The 14489-nt window shown below is 43.2% G+C and overlaps 1 protein-coding gene across 2 annotated transcripts in view; it reads right to left on the reverse strand.

Moving 5' to 3' along the window:
* PHTF2 (putative homeodomain transcription factor 2) overlaps nucleotides 1–14489 on the reverse strand; it is a 254818-nt gene that overhangs the window by 28334 nt on the left and 211995 nt on the right. For both annotated transcript variants that reach the window (XM_082255148.1, XM_082255147.1), the window contains 4 exons: nucleotides 13841–14059; nucleotides 11544–11672; nucleotides 10983–11255; nucleotides 1585–1716 (listed from right to left, as the gene is read on the reverse strand). In XM_082255148.1, the coding sequence (XP_082111274.1) occupies nucleotides 1585–1716; nucleotides 10983–11255; nucleotides 11544–11672; nucleotides 13841–14059 (753 nt within the window). The remainder of the gene's footprint in view (nucleotides 1–1584; nucleotides 1717–10982; nucleotides 11256–11543; nucleotides 11673–13840; nucleotides 14060–14489) is intronic.

Here is a 14489-nt window from a genome sequence, read left to right on the forward strand (position 1 = left end):
GGGGAAGCTCTGTTATTCTGTGTGGGGATAGTGGAGTTGAGGGTGAGTAGCTGCAGAGAGTGCCAGAGACAAGGGATTAGTCTGTCAACCTAAATGGATCTTTTCTGCTCCTGAATGCCTAAAGGGTGAACTACTCAAAGGCCTACAATAATAAGCAACTATCCCCCATGCTTGGAAAAAAGGGCGTGCACCTTAATGTTGAAGGCTTAACAGGTTTCTTGCTTCCAGCCTGGCAGAATGCTAGGGAATCAGGTTTAGGGGGTCTTAGTGTGCCTACTCCTAAGGTAGCTGGAAGAGAAGGATGGGACCTAAACTTTCCTTAAGCTTCATAGGCTCTTTGACTACAATGACATCCTTGGCCTACAATGACATCCTTGATGATATTAGGTGAAGGTCCGAAGAGATGCCATCCCTCAAAGAATAAGCAAATCAGGTGCTCCATGGATACAGCATTCTTAGCACCTTAATACTTTTGCAGTGGTAGAGACATTTAACCCATTATGCCACAGTTTGAAAAATGAAAGTAACAGCCAGAACAGGCCAAAGGGCAGCCCCTGCCAGTGAAAAGTGGCTGTCAAGGAGTAATTCCAACTGCTGCTCAGTAGAATGCTTATAGGTAAGCAGGCCCCTTATTGGGGCTGGGCTGGTGGTTTTTCTGTTAAGGTGGGTCACTGGCAGACGCTCAGTGGGTTTAAGACACAATTTAAAAAATTCCTTTACATATTAAACATCTCTGGAACCATCTGGAGAGTGTGAGCTGGGTTTAGCCATAACAGCAGGACAGTTCTGTCTGTCTAGATACAGACATATTGTGGTCACATGGCGGTGATGCAACTAAGCTCAGAGTACAAGGAAAGGCCTCAGGTACTCAAAAACCATGGTCTGAAAGATAAAGATGACTAAGGTCACTGTAGAAAGGCAGTAGGAATGGGCTAGAAATAAGAGTGCCATACGGGTCCTTTACAAATCAGGAGCAGAAACAGGGTGATGTCCCCTTAATGCTAAATGGTGGGAAAGAATACAGAGCCTGCATGTGTGACACACAATCCAGTCGATGTTAGCACTCATTATTTCAGTGTTGCCCCTTCATCAATAAAAGAAGCTGTAATGGGATATTTAAAAGGCAGCCAAATAACGTAGCTCCTGGTGCTCAATCAAATTGGTCTACTCCCAAAGTGACTCCTTAGAGACAGGGCAAGCGCTGAAGTAATACCAACAGTTCTAAACTCTGAAAGTGATCTGTGGCTAACTTGTTACTAGAACTTTCCAAAGGTCTCTTCTAGATTTGCCCCTGCAACTTTCAATGTGGCAGGGTCCAGGTACTGCAATTCAATGCTTAAAGCAGTAAAACCTGGCAGCATATGATTTCCTGTGTCCCTTAACAAAAGAAAAAGAAACAGGATTTCTCTGACACACTAAAGAATGTGAGCTGTAAAGATACACAGCTCAGGCAGGCTCCCACTAGACTGTACATACATCTAAAATGGTATGTTTTGAAATAAAAATGTAACAAACCAGCCCTGCTTATGAAAGAAATGTTAGTGTTTTGAACTGTGATACAAGTTGGGAAAAACCTTCACTTACCTTCAAGTATGATCGAAGAGAAAGCCACATCTTAATATTTTGCACTTTCTTCAGACGGAAATGTGGTACTTCCGACTTACGTGCTCGCCGGGCAGAAGTCAAATGGCCAAATAATTTTGCAAACAGTAATCTCTGAAGAGATAAAAATAAAAAAAAAGATCTGTCGCAAAACAAAAATGGCAGAATGTGTAACACAAAGGTCAAACAGTATGCCACTCATGTATGAGTGGATTCCTGCTACACTCAGCTACTAGCGCTAATGTAGGTAGAATAAACACCCCTTGGAAGTTTTTCTTTTTTTAGTCATAGAAAATTAATTCACAGTGGATATTTTTGTATACTGACACCTAGACCCTTTCATGTTGCAGTGAAAACAAATCTCTGCTAAGTGATTTCAATAAACAATTAAAAAAACAAAATAACTGAATGCATAAATACAGTACACACACCATTACACATCTATGGCATCAGTAGAGGGAGTTTTGCCATGATGTGAATCCCAGGGGCAGAATTCTACTGATTCCTGCTGCTGGATTTGATATCTGTTTGCATCCAGGGGCAATCCCCACAGGTAAATGGTGGATTTGCCAACAGGCTAGAATAGCTGTGACTGCTGACAGCCTGCCATTGCAGGCTGTCAAACCCATCAGCAGCCATCAGTAGAAGCTTGCTACTAGGATTTGAAGCATGGCAAAACACATGTGCGAATGGTGCCTAGATCATCACTGGTGCAGCCAATTCTTTAGAAAAGTCACACAATTGGTTATAGTTACATAGTTAGTGAGGTTGAAAAAAACACATCAGTCCATCCAGTTCAACCTATGATGTGTGTGTGTTTGCTTTTAACCGTACATTGTATACCCCTGTATGTTGTGGTCTTTAAGGTGCCCATCTAATAGTTTTTTGAAACTATCAATGCTCCCTGCTGATACGACTGCTTGTGGAAGAGAATTCCACATCCTTACCGCCCTTACAGTGAAGAACCCCCTCTAGTTTTAATAAGTGGCCATGTGTCTTGTTGTATTTCCTTACTCTGAATAGTTTGTTCCTTATGCTAGGGTCGCCAGTACAGTATTTGTACATTGATATCATATCCCCCCTCAATCGTCTCTTCTCTAGAGAGAATAGGTTCAGTGCTTGTAGTCTTTCCTCATAGCTGATGTCCTCCATTCCCCTAATTATTTTTGTTGCCCTTCTCTGGACTCTTTCCAATTCCAGCACATCCTTCCTGAGGACCGGTGCCCAGAACTGGACAGCATACTCCAGATGTGGCCGGACCAGAGTCTTGTAGAGCGGGAGAATAATCTCTTTATTTCTGGAGTGAATCTTCTTTTTTATACATCCCAATATTCTGTTGGCTTTGCTTGCAGCTGCTTGGCATTGCATGCCACTGCCAAGCCTGTTGTCTACCAGTACCCCCAAGTCTTTTTCCATCCTAGACTCCCCCAGAGGTTCCCCCCCTAGTGAGTAGCTTGCTTTCTGGTTTCTGGCCCCCAAGTACATTACTTTACATTTATCAACATTAAACCTCATCTGCCATGTAGTTGCCCACCCCGTTATTTTGTTTAGGTCCACATCCTGTATAGAAGATATTGGCATGCTTAGTTTAGTATCGTCCGCAAATACTGAGATTGTACTAGATATCCCCTCCTCTAGATCATTTATGAATAAATTAAACAGGATTGGCCCCAGGACAGAACCCTGGGGGACCCCACTTTCCACCCCCGCCCAATCCGAGTACTCCCCATTAATCACCACCCTCTGGACTCTCCCCTGGAGCCAGTTCTCTATCCAGGTACTCACCTTATGGTCCATACCTACCTTCCTTAGTTTGTACAGTAAGTGGTTTTAAATCGCAAAAGCAAACATTATATTGCAGATTACCAAATCATAGATGTGATGGCTGTATTCATTTGCTTTTTTAGGCTTTCTTTTCTTTATTTTCACCTGGTGATCTGGCCAGTAACTTTGTTGTTTTTCAATATCTTAAAGTGAGGGCACTCTGATACAGGAGGGTTTGTTACTGGCTAGATCACCAGGTGAAAAAAGCCTTAAAAAAACAAATGCAATCACCACATCTAATGAATTGTAAGCTGCAATGTATTAAGGTTTTGGATGTTTAAACTGCTTTAAATAGCAGTCACCTGTGTGTAGTCAAGGGTTTCAAGTAAAGGCCCATTTACTCTAATGTGCAGTTGAAATGATGGCACATCCACATCTTCGCCCAAAAAAGAAGTTTTGGTTTTAGCTGAAAAAGGCAGGTCACTTATCATCCCTATGAAACTCAGTGATAGCTTGAGAGGTTTTGCAAAGAGGAATGCAGCATTCAGATAAGCAAAGTTGTTGGGGACCTACCCGTACAGATCCAAGGCTGTAGTTTTTTGTAAAGGTTCATCTACACAAAATACAAACTTGTATATTTGTATATCACTGTAGAGAGTACGGTTTTTACTTTGATGTAAAAACAAAAATTAATTTTTATCACTATGTTACAATAAACAATTTTTCGGTAAAAGGAATATCACAGATATCATCAACTTTATCCTTTAAAAGGTCCAAAATTACTAAAGTAAAATAACGAAAGTAAAAAAAAAATAAATTGGATTTTTAACACCGTGAAATCCATTTCTCTGATGTTCATTGACGGACCCAGCTCCTCATCTTCTTGACAGTTGGGTTATGCTGCCCCCTACATCCCCCCCCTCTCAGCTATAGGCATTCAGATTTGTTACAAGCAGTGTCAGAAGAAACCCAACTCCACAGAGGGGTGGATGCTGTGTCCGTCAATGAACATCAGAGAAATGGATTTTTCAATAAGTCAAAAATTCCATTTTCTCTTTCGATTATTGACGGACACAGCTCCTTATCTTCTTGACAGTTCGGATGAGGGGTGGGAACAGCAAGAAATAGTTCCCCAAGGCTAAACCATAGCCAACCAGGTAACATAGAGCTCAACCATAAACAACTGGAGCTCACCAAATAAAAAGAAAAATACACCCTCAGGGAGGACCAGGTCCTAGCCTGCAAAACCTTGCAGCCAAAGCAGAGGCGTAACTAGAACCTTCAGGGCCCTGATGCAAGAAACCATGAAGGGCCCCCCAGACCCCTGGCCGGGGCCCTTACCTTCAAGCCCAGGGCTCTTCCCACTAATTCTGGGGCTCTTTACACTCGTTGCATGGCCTTTTATTACGGTCCCACAGCAGGATTCTTTCATAGGTTCTGCAGTGGGCCCCCTTCCTGCAATCTTGTGGGCCCCCTTCCTGCAATCTTGGGGCCTCCCCACAGTGGTGCAATGCCAGGGTCCAGTCGCAAGTGTGACCTTTGCGATCCTGGAAGCTCACCCACTGGTTTGCTACCGGGCCCCCTGGAGCATGGGGCCCGGTAGCGATTGCAACCCCTGCAACCCCTGTAGTTACGCCCCTGAGCCAAAGGAAGCATCCACAGATGCTAACACATCCACCTTATAAAACTTTGTGAAAGTGTGCACAGACGACCAGGTGGCCGCCTTGCAAACCTGCAGCACTGACAACTGATGATGGAAGGCCCAGGAGGCACTAAGCGCCCGAGTAGAGTGTGCCTTAACAGGGAAAGGAGAAACCGGACCCCTAATGGAATAGGCCTGAATGACCATCTGCCAGAGCTATCTGTAAATGGTCGCAGCAGAAGCAGCCAACCCTTTCGGAGGTCCATCGGTGAGCACAAATAATGAGTCTGACTTCTGAAAATACACCATAGCTGCCAGGTACACCCGGAACCACATTTCAAGGAATGCAAGGCAATTTCCTTAGGAGGTTTAGGCCGGGGACATACAGAAGGCAACACAATGTCTTCATTCAAATGAAAATCAGAGACAACCTTCGGAAGGAACAACCTTATCTCTGTGAACCACCAGATAAGGTGAACATCAAGACAACGCCGCCAGCTCCGTCACCCTGCAGCAGAAGTAATAGCCACCAAAAAGGCCACCTTCTGGGTCAACGTAAGCAAGGGAACCTCCTTAAGACTCTGAAAGGGAGGCTTCTGAAAAACAGACAGCACCAAATTGAGGTCCCACAGTGGCAATGGAGACTGCACTGGTGGAGCCAAGTGTCGAGCTTCCTTGGTGCACAGGGGCAAAGGTGCAAACCAGGGAATGTGTGGCCAATGGACGTTGAAAGAAAACCGCTAAGGCTGAAAACCTGGCCTTTGATGGTACTCAAGGCCAGGCGCTGCTCAACCCCCCCATTGCAGGAAAGCCAATACCCGAGTCACTGAAAAGGAGCGAGGATGAACCCTAAGAGGCTCACACCATGTAAAGTACATCTTCCAAGTACGATGGTAGATCATCCTAGGGGTAGATTTTCTAGCCTTTAGCAGCGCGGGAATCACTGATTCAGACAGACCTCTATCCTTCAGCACCTGGCTTTCAACAGCAAAGTCGTCAAAGCCAGCGACTGTAAAGCAGGATGGAAAACTGGCCCTTGAGCAGCAGATCTTCCCTGAGAGGAAGTCTCCAAGGAGAATTGGCGACCAGCCATACTAGATCGGCGTACCAAGACCAGCGAGGCCAATCTGGAGCCACTGGAATGACCGGAATCCCTTCTGCCTCGGTCCTGCCCAGGAGTCTTGGCAGAAGTTTGAGAGGAGGGGGGAGGTGTAAATCTGACAATACTGACTCCAAGAAGCCACTAAGGTGTCTGTGGCATCGGCTAATCCCGAGACCGTGCCACAAACCTCTGTAACTTCCTGTTGAGGCGAGAGGCCAACAGGTCCACTTCGGGAGGTACTCCAATACCAGCTGATGCCTTCTGAGCGGAAACGCATTGGATGGACTCCGCTGTGTCGTTACCATGCACGGACCACACTGCAGGCGTCCGTGCTCACTCGTAATGCTGTTTCTGCCAAGATTTTATGTAAGTGTTATTTTTTAATAAACCTGCTTTTTTACAAGAGGTAATGCACTATTAGCCTCTCTTTTCATATCGAGCTAAGATCTCTGGAAAGTCAGGGGTGGGTATGATCCATCCAGCCCTCTGTGGTCGAGCATCTCCATCTGTTAATTTTCGGGTCCATAGAGATTCCATTGTCTGTTGGGACAAGTGACATCCTAAGAGCTTACGTTCTATAGCTTTCAGGCCTTGAGATTGTATGTCTCTGGTAAGCAGCCACCCATTTTTTTTTTTTGCTCACGTTGGGGTTGCATGCAGCACTTGGAGGAATTATATTTGGTGAAATCTTTCATTTTTATTTAAGAGACTGTTTGTTGAACACTTATTTTTCGTTTAGCTATCAGGTTAGGTTTTAATTTTCTTCACCATTGGAATTTCACGTTTGTGCATGTTTGTGTTACATTACATTATTTTCACATGGAACCCGTGTAGATTTTTCACATTTTTGGTGTATTTTTTTCCCCCCAAAATGTATTATTGCCATAATTTTTATTATGTCAGTCAATTGGTTCAGATAGTGCACTAGTTTTTCGTATCCACCTCGGGGGTACCCCACCCACACAGCTGATGAAACACTTCCGGATGAAGTAACTATTCCCCCTGGTCCAATGCCTGTCAACTGAGATAATCCGCTTGCCAATTTTCCACCCCTGGAATGTGTACAGCAGAGAGGGCTGGAATGAATCGTTCTGCCCACTTTAGAATACAGGCCAACTCACTCCCTTTGAGAATCTGTGTGTTGGTAAGGGGGACCCTTCGGAGAACCCTCTCTGCTTCTCACCTCATCCTTTTCGAATATTTGTCGCAATAGGACCCGCCATATTTACAGAAATGGGAAAGGGATCTAAACATAGCTTTCACTGAAGACCAGAAGAACCGCATACTTTTCTTTGCGCATAAATCCTGACTTTGCAGTAAATCCCACGAGACGGCATATAAAATAATAACGCGCTGGTATCAGACTCCGGCAGTACTATCATATCTCTTTCCAGGACATAATTCCCTCTGTTGGCACTGCAGGTCCCAAGTCAGCACGCTCTTCACATGTTCTGGGCATATCCCATGATCCATCCTTTCTGGCAACAGATTCTGCACAAACTCACAGACTACTCTTTAATAGATAACCCAGCCGCGGTCCTCCGTAACTCGACTCTTATGTCAAATAGGAAACACCTCAATTCATTGTTAAAACATCTCCTAAATGCTGCCAGAGCTTGCATACCCGTGCTATGGAAGCAACAAACACCTCCCTCAGTGACTCACTTGTTTGCCAGAGTGAACGATATTCAACACATGGAACACATTCCTCCGTTCTTAGCGGACAGGAGTTGAGGAACACAATAGGCGATGGTTTTATTGGTATAAAACTTTAGCTCCTAAGATGAATACCTCAGATATACCTGAACAACCGATAGTTCAGCGATATGAATCTGACACTTGGAGCACACCTCCAAATCGTTATTTACATACCGCCCACCCCTTTTTTTTTTTTCTCTCGCTCTCTCTTTCGCTTCTCCTTCCGACTGCTCTTAACCTCCTCTTCTGTCTTATCCTTTTAGTCTCCCTTAACCTTTTTGCAACACCTTTGGTGTCCTTCACCCTGTTCGCCAACTGCAGGGCAAAAATGTAAAAACCATGCCTTTTGGTGTGCACTGACTAGCAGGCCCAGAAGTTTGCTTTCCTACAACAGTTCACCTTCTGTGTTGGGGAACTACTCCCTCCGTATACCAGCCAATAGATAGATACCGGGGGAGGTTGCGGCCCCACAACCATGTTCACTTGAATTGAGCCCCTTCTGGCCTGGACTTATGCTTGCCACAGTTTTTTGCTAGATCTTATCATAAGCCTCGAACCCATATTAGAGGTATTTACAGAAAAGATTGTAAGCTTTAGAATCGTTTGTCTTCTGTACATAAATTTTGATGTTTTTACATTTCGGTATCGAGGATACAGATTTGACTATTAGCATTGTCAAGTGTTAGGCTCGGTTCACACTGCCGCGACCTCCAAGTCGCCTTATAAGGGGCGACTTCTAGTGCGACTTCAGCGCGACTTGTGAATTTTTTTACGCGACTTATATGATAGACGACTTTGTATTTGGCCAATCAGAATATGATGTGTTGTGACCTAATTTCCCCTTACGGTTTTTTTTTTTTTTTGCTGGCATTTATCGGGCATTTTTTGGGCGTCTTTGGAGGCAGGCATGTCTTTAGTGTCTGGGGGTGTACCTGGGAAGTTTCATCTCTGTAGCATGTCCAGAACCAGAAAAAAAAGATCATTTTTCTTCAATTTTTATGAGCACATAAATATGGCTTCTCTCCACCTGGCCGTTTTTCTTGCAGGCATTTATCGGGCATTTTTCGAGGCAGGCATGACTTTTTTTGGATTTAGTGACTGGGGGGGGGGGGGGGGGGTCTAAAAAGTGTACCTGTGAAGTTTCAGCTCTGTAGCATGTCCAGAACCCGAAAAAAAAGATCATTTTTCTGATAATTATTAATACAGCAGTGTGGCGGCTTCTCTACACCTTGCATTTTTTTTTTTGCTGGCATTTATCGGGCATTTTTTTTTTTTTTTGGGACGTCTTCGGAGGCAGGAATGTCTTTTTTGGATTTAGTTTCTGGGGGGTCTAAAAAGTGTACCTGTGAAGTTTCAGCTCTGTAGCATGTCCAGAACCAGAAAAAATAGAGCATTTTTCTTATAATTTTTATGAGCACATGAATATGGCTTCTCTCCACCTGGCCGTTTTTCTTGCAGGCATTTATCGGGCATTTTTGGAGGCAGGCATGACTTTTTTTGGATTTAGTGTCTGGGGGATCTAAAAAGTGTACCTGTGAAGTTTCAGCTCTGTAGCATGTCCAGAACCCAAAAAAAAGATATAATTTTTTCTTATAATTATTAATACAGCAGTGTGGCGGCTTCTCTACACCTTGCATTTTTTTTTTGCTGGCATTTATCGGGCATTTTTTGGGCGTCTTTGGAGGCAGGCATGTCTTTTTTGGATTTAGTGTCTGGGGGATCTAAAAAGTGTACCTGTGAAGTTTCAGCTCTGTAGCATGTCCAGAACCCAAAAAAAAGATATAATTTTTTCTTATAATTATTAATACAGCAGTGTGGCGGCTTCTCTACACCTTGCATTTTTTTTTTGCTGGCATTTATCGAGCATTTTTTGGGCGTCTTTGGAGTTATGCCCACTATTTTCAATGAGAAACCCCTATTAAGATGGCTGCCGATCCACAGCACAAAAGGCCCCAATCGTCACGCCCCCCGAGAGCCACAGCCTCACGCAGCTCCCGGGGGGACCCCAGGAACACCGAACATTATCCCAGCAGGACAGGGGGGCCCTGGTAGGAGCCCCCACCAGGTACAGCCCCATCCCAAAAGTCGACTGTCCAGTCGTCAGTGGCGCCCCCCCCCCCCAACCCTCATTGCCAGCTTGACACCCCAGACCGACCTAGAAGGTATAGCCACCCCATGGGAGGGGGGAGGGGGTGAGCAGATGGGGGGTAACAAGTTTGCAGGGGACCACCGAGAAAGGGGGGTGGGGAATGCTGCGTGGGAAGGAGGGGAAGGAGGATGTCCAACCGTTTCAGGGAGGGGGCCCTGGCCACCCCAAAAAAAACCTCTAGAGTTAGAGGGGGGACAGATACTTACCATATCAGGAACAGGATGAGCACCGCTCCTGACAGACCACCGCTCCATTGAATTAGGGGTGACTATCGGCCAGGAGGAACCCTGCGACTCAGGCCGAGGCCAGGTCGTATGTGTCCCCACGAGGCGCTGTCCAGTGGGACTATGTCATGGCCAACCGAGTGCGAAGCTGAGGCCTCCGTGCACTCGCTGGCCAGACTGGGAGGACCTCTTGATCTAGATTATCCAGTCCGTCGCCCAGTCCGGCAGTTGATAGTAGATTCTCACATGAACAAAATAACAATGATAGGAAAAAAATTCCATTTAAAAAAGGAAAAAAATTGCCAAGACCAGAGATCCCAGCAAGGAACTAGGTCCTTGCTCCTGACTAGGCAGAAAAAAAATGAAAGCCTATAGCTGAGAGTGGGAGTATACCCCCTGGACTGCCCCATAGGCGTAGTCAAGCTTTTTCCTGCCTAGTGTCCTACTCCTGTAGGGGGCAGCATAACCAAACTATCAAGAAAATAAGGAGCTGTGTCAGTCAATGAACGAAACAGAAATGGGTTTTATTATGCTACATGTTTCGGATAGGTTTAAGAAATCTGTAACATCAGATTTCCTCTCTTACAGTGCTGTAGGTGAAAAATGGGACTGCAGTTTTTGTTTTAGACTGTGTTTGCACTGAAGGTGAAGAACCCCTTTGTGTTCCTATTAGCATTCTACTTTTAGTCAATGAGAGAAAGCCTTTAATTTTTAATTTAACAGAGCATCCAAAGCCCAGTCTCTGTAAAGGAGCATGAGGTTTATATGTTCATAATCATTCAGATATTTTTTTAAACTCACCTGTTTGTATGTCCGCTCTGCTACGCATAATAAGAAAAAGAAAATCCAGACGAGGGAAACCCGAACAATAAAACTAATCACCACCATGGATATGACCATGATGTCACTGCTGGAGCCAAATGCAATGCTGTACATTTCAGCAGCAGAGAGTGTTGCCAGCTGCTCCATGTCCCTTGATTCAGACAGTCTAAATGCAAATGGAGTCAGACCCAGAATTAGAGAGACAACGTTCCCAAATATCTGATATCCAATTCCTGGGGTATAGCTGTTCACCTGAAATGTAAAGAAGAATTGTAACTTTAGCTATTCTAGTACACTGTACAACTGCTTGTTACACGGAGCAAGCAAAACCATACACTTTTAATAAAAGACTGGGCCTCAATGAAATAAAGAAGAACAGTGCTGTCCATAGCAGACAGTTGTGAAGTGTTGCTTTCACCAATGTCTTCTGAAGTGGTTTGTAAAAAAAAAAAAAAAAAAACAAAAAAAAAACACAACATGTTTCCTAGAATAGTTATGGAGATATGCTACAAGTTCATGTCAAAGGATAAGAATACTCACTCTGTTCATTATCATTCCACTGATCTCCAAAACAGACATATCTGCTTTCTTGCAGTCATTTCCTTCCCACACAATAGCACTGACTTTCTCAAGCCCAGGATTAGAACTATGCAGCCAAGGCAGATGACTCTGTGAATCAGTAAAACATTACTAGGAGATACATTTTTGCACGATACAAATGGATTTCTTATTATTATGACCAAGTAACTCCAAAACAATGCTGTCCCAGTGACAGACCAAATTTTATTAAAATTGTTGTAATGATAATCCATAATGATGAGGTTTTGTATATCTGTGGGATTAACGTCATGATACAAACTTGTAAAGCAGCCAATTTAACAATCCAAACTGTTATAGTGGTAAAAATGCAAAACAATATAAAAAGGAGTGCTTAGTGCAACATATAAAACAAAGTAAATAAGAATACAATAACTCTGCAGTCGGAAATATGTGCAAATATACTGTATATCATGTGCAAATACAATCCTTATAATTTTGCAAATTCTTCCAAAGTGCAGTCAAATCTCAAAATTAGTTACTACCGGGAGTACAACAGTAAACAAAAGCATTCAAAACACAGATCCGCAGCAGTGTGACTCAAAGCACAACAAATGCAGGTGCTTATTTTCTTTAAAAAAAAAAAAAAGGCAGAAATCTGTTCCACCACCACCACAGACCTGTTTCACCACCACCCAGAATCTGTTCCACCACCACCAATGGAAACAGACTCCCCAAAGAAGGGTGACCAGTTACCTGAATAAGCTGGTCATAAAATTGCTGCTAATAAATCTCATACTGGTCTCCTTCCTTCACAGACTTTGGCATATGTTCCCTCAATACATGAGCCAAAAACAGGGGAAACAGTGTAATACCTATCAAACACTTCTATAATTGCACATATTTCGTATTGAAATTTTGCATATAATAGTTGCACAGCTATTGTATTGGGTTTTTTATTTTGTATTGTTTTATACAGCACATCTGGAAATCATATACTATAGGGTTGCTCAAAAGCAGTCGAACTAAAGGGTGGGCCACACAAGAAGCAATTGCTAATGGGCCAAAGAAAACAAACTGTGGACTGCCTGGAGCTCAAAAAGCAGCCTGAAGAACCTTATACCTGAAGCTGGCATTGGACAAGGCCTAAATGTCAACCTGGTAAAACATTTGAACAGAAGACCGTGTGGCAGGCTTTCAAATTTGGGAAATGGTAATTTGATGATGAAAAGCCCAAGGATCACTCATAGATCTAATACTGTGCATTAACATGAAAAAGATGGGACCTGGTCTTGAATGATTGTTTGTCGGAGTCTCCTAAAGATGGTGGAATGAGAAACAGGGGCACTCTTTATTGTCCATCTGGGATGACAATAAAAAATGAATCGCTCTTTCTGAAAAAAGCAGTGAGAAATCACACAGCCCCAACCAAAATAGGCAATAGAGGGAAATTTACTTCTGATGAATCAGAAACGGACAGAGGGATGAGAGTTCTTTGACAAGTTAAGTCCACCAGATTAGGCACTCGTGTTGCAGAGGTGATGGCTACAAATAAAACCACCTTGTAAGTGAGCGTAGAGAGAAATGTGTTCAAACCGCAGTTTCTGAACTGCAAAGAGCCAGGTTCTGATCCCACAGAATCCCTGGGGAATACATGGAGCAAGCTACATAGGTTCCCCTTTTTGGGTGGAGCTCCACTTTAAAGTGTCCCTCAATGGAAGAGAAAAAAAAATATGCATTGCATTTACAAATTTTTAGATGTGAATGCACTGCAAGTACTTTATTTCCAAGATATTAACAGATATCATACTGCATCTCTGTGACAAAAGGATAGTGACAAATGTAGGACATACTATGCTGGAAGGAATAGCATTGATCATTTGTTTGTTTTCTATTCTTCTAGTAGTGCTAGAGAACTGTTTGGGGGAAGTGTATACTGAACTGTCAGTGCCTTTTCCATCATATCTTGCCCTGGGTTAATTACTAGAAGGAAGGACCTCTAGTATTCAAAGCAGACAGGCATCTTGCCCTGGGTTAATTACTAGAAGGAAGGACCTCTAGTATTCAAAGCAGACAGGCATGCATAACCTGGAGGCTAAATCTTCTCTAAACCTTAGGGGAAAAAAATGTGCATATCTTGTAATCTTCAGATGATTATTTCAAGATTTACAAAATCATGAATACTTTGTGTCAGCTATCGGTTTAGTACTTGATACAGAAACTGTGATCTTCTACTAAATACACAACTGAAACTGCATAAACTGTACCCAAAATCAAAAAAGGCAGGACAAAATGAGTACCTGATGAAAAGGATCATCTCTATATTCCCTCTTCATGCATAAATTAGCATGGTTTGTGTCGGCATCCGTCTCACTGCTGCAGGAGGAACGGCATTCCGCACAGTGTAGCAAATCTTCCCACAGAACATCCTCAGTTTCTGACTCTGGTCTGGTGCTTTCAGAATCTTGTCGGGAACTCGAACAGCGTGAACTACAGCTGGTGCCCGATTTCTGCATATCCTGGAAGGTGATATAAATAATAATAAATACTCAGAACGGGAGATTGTTGACTGTCTCAGCTGCATTAGAAAAATGAAAAGGATGTAAAATACAAACATTTTCCCCAGATAGCACCTAAATATGAAAGGTTTAAAAAAAAAAAAAAAATGGAATTGTTACTACTTTATTTTCTTGCTTGGGTACTATAAGGAGCCTATGAACATCACAATTATACAACCCCAATTCCAAAAAACTTGGGATGCTGTATAACGTCTAAAAAAAGATTGAAAGGATCTGCAAGTTTCTATAGCCCATATATTATTCACAATAGAAAACCTAAAACCATCAGATTTTTAAACTGAGAAAATGTACCATTTTAAGAAAATAAGGTAATTTTAAATTGATGATGACAGCAACACGTCCCAAAGAAAAGTCTGGGAATCGAGTAGAC

The sequence above is a fragment of the Pelophylax lessonae genome, assembly GCF_965119305.1.
Source record: "Pelophylax lessonae genome assembly, chromosome: 4".
NCBI classification, from domain to species: domain Eukaryota; kingdom Metazoa; phylum Chordata; class Amphibia; order Anura; family Ranidae; genus Pelophylax; species Pelophylax lessonae.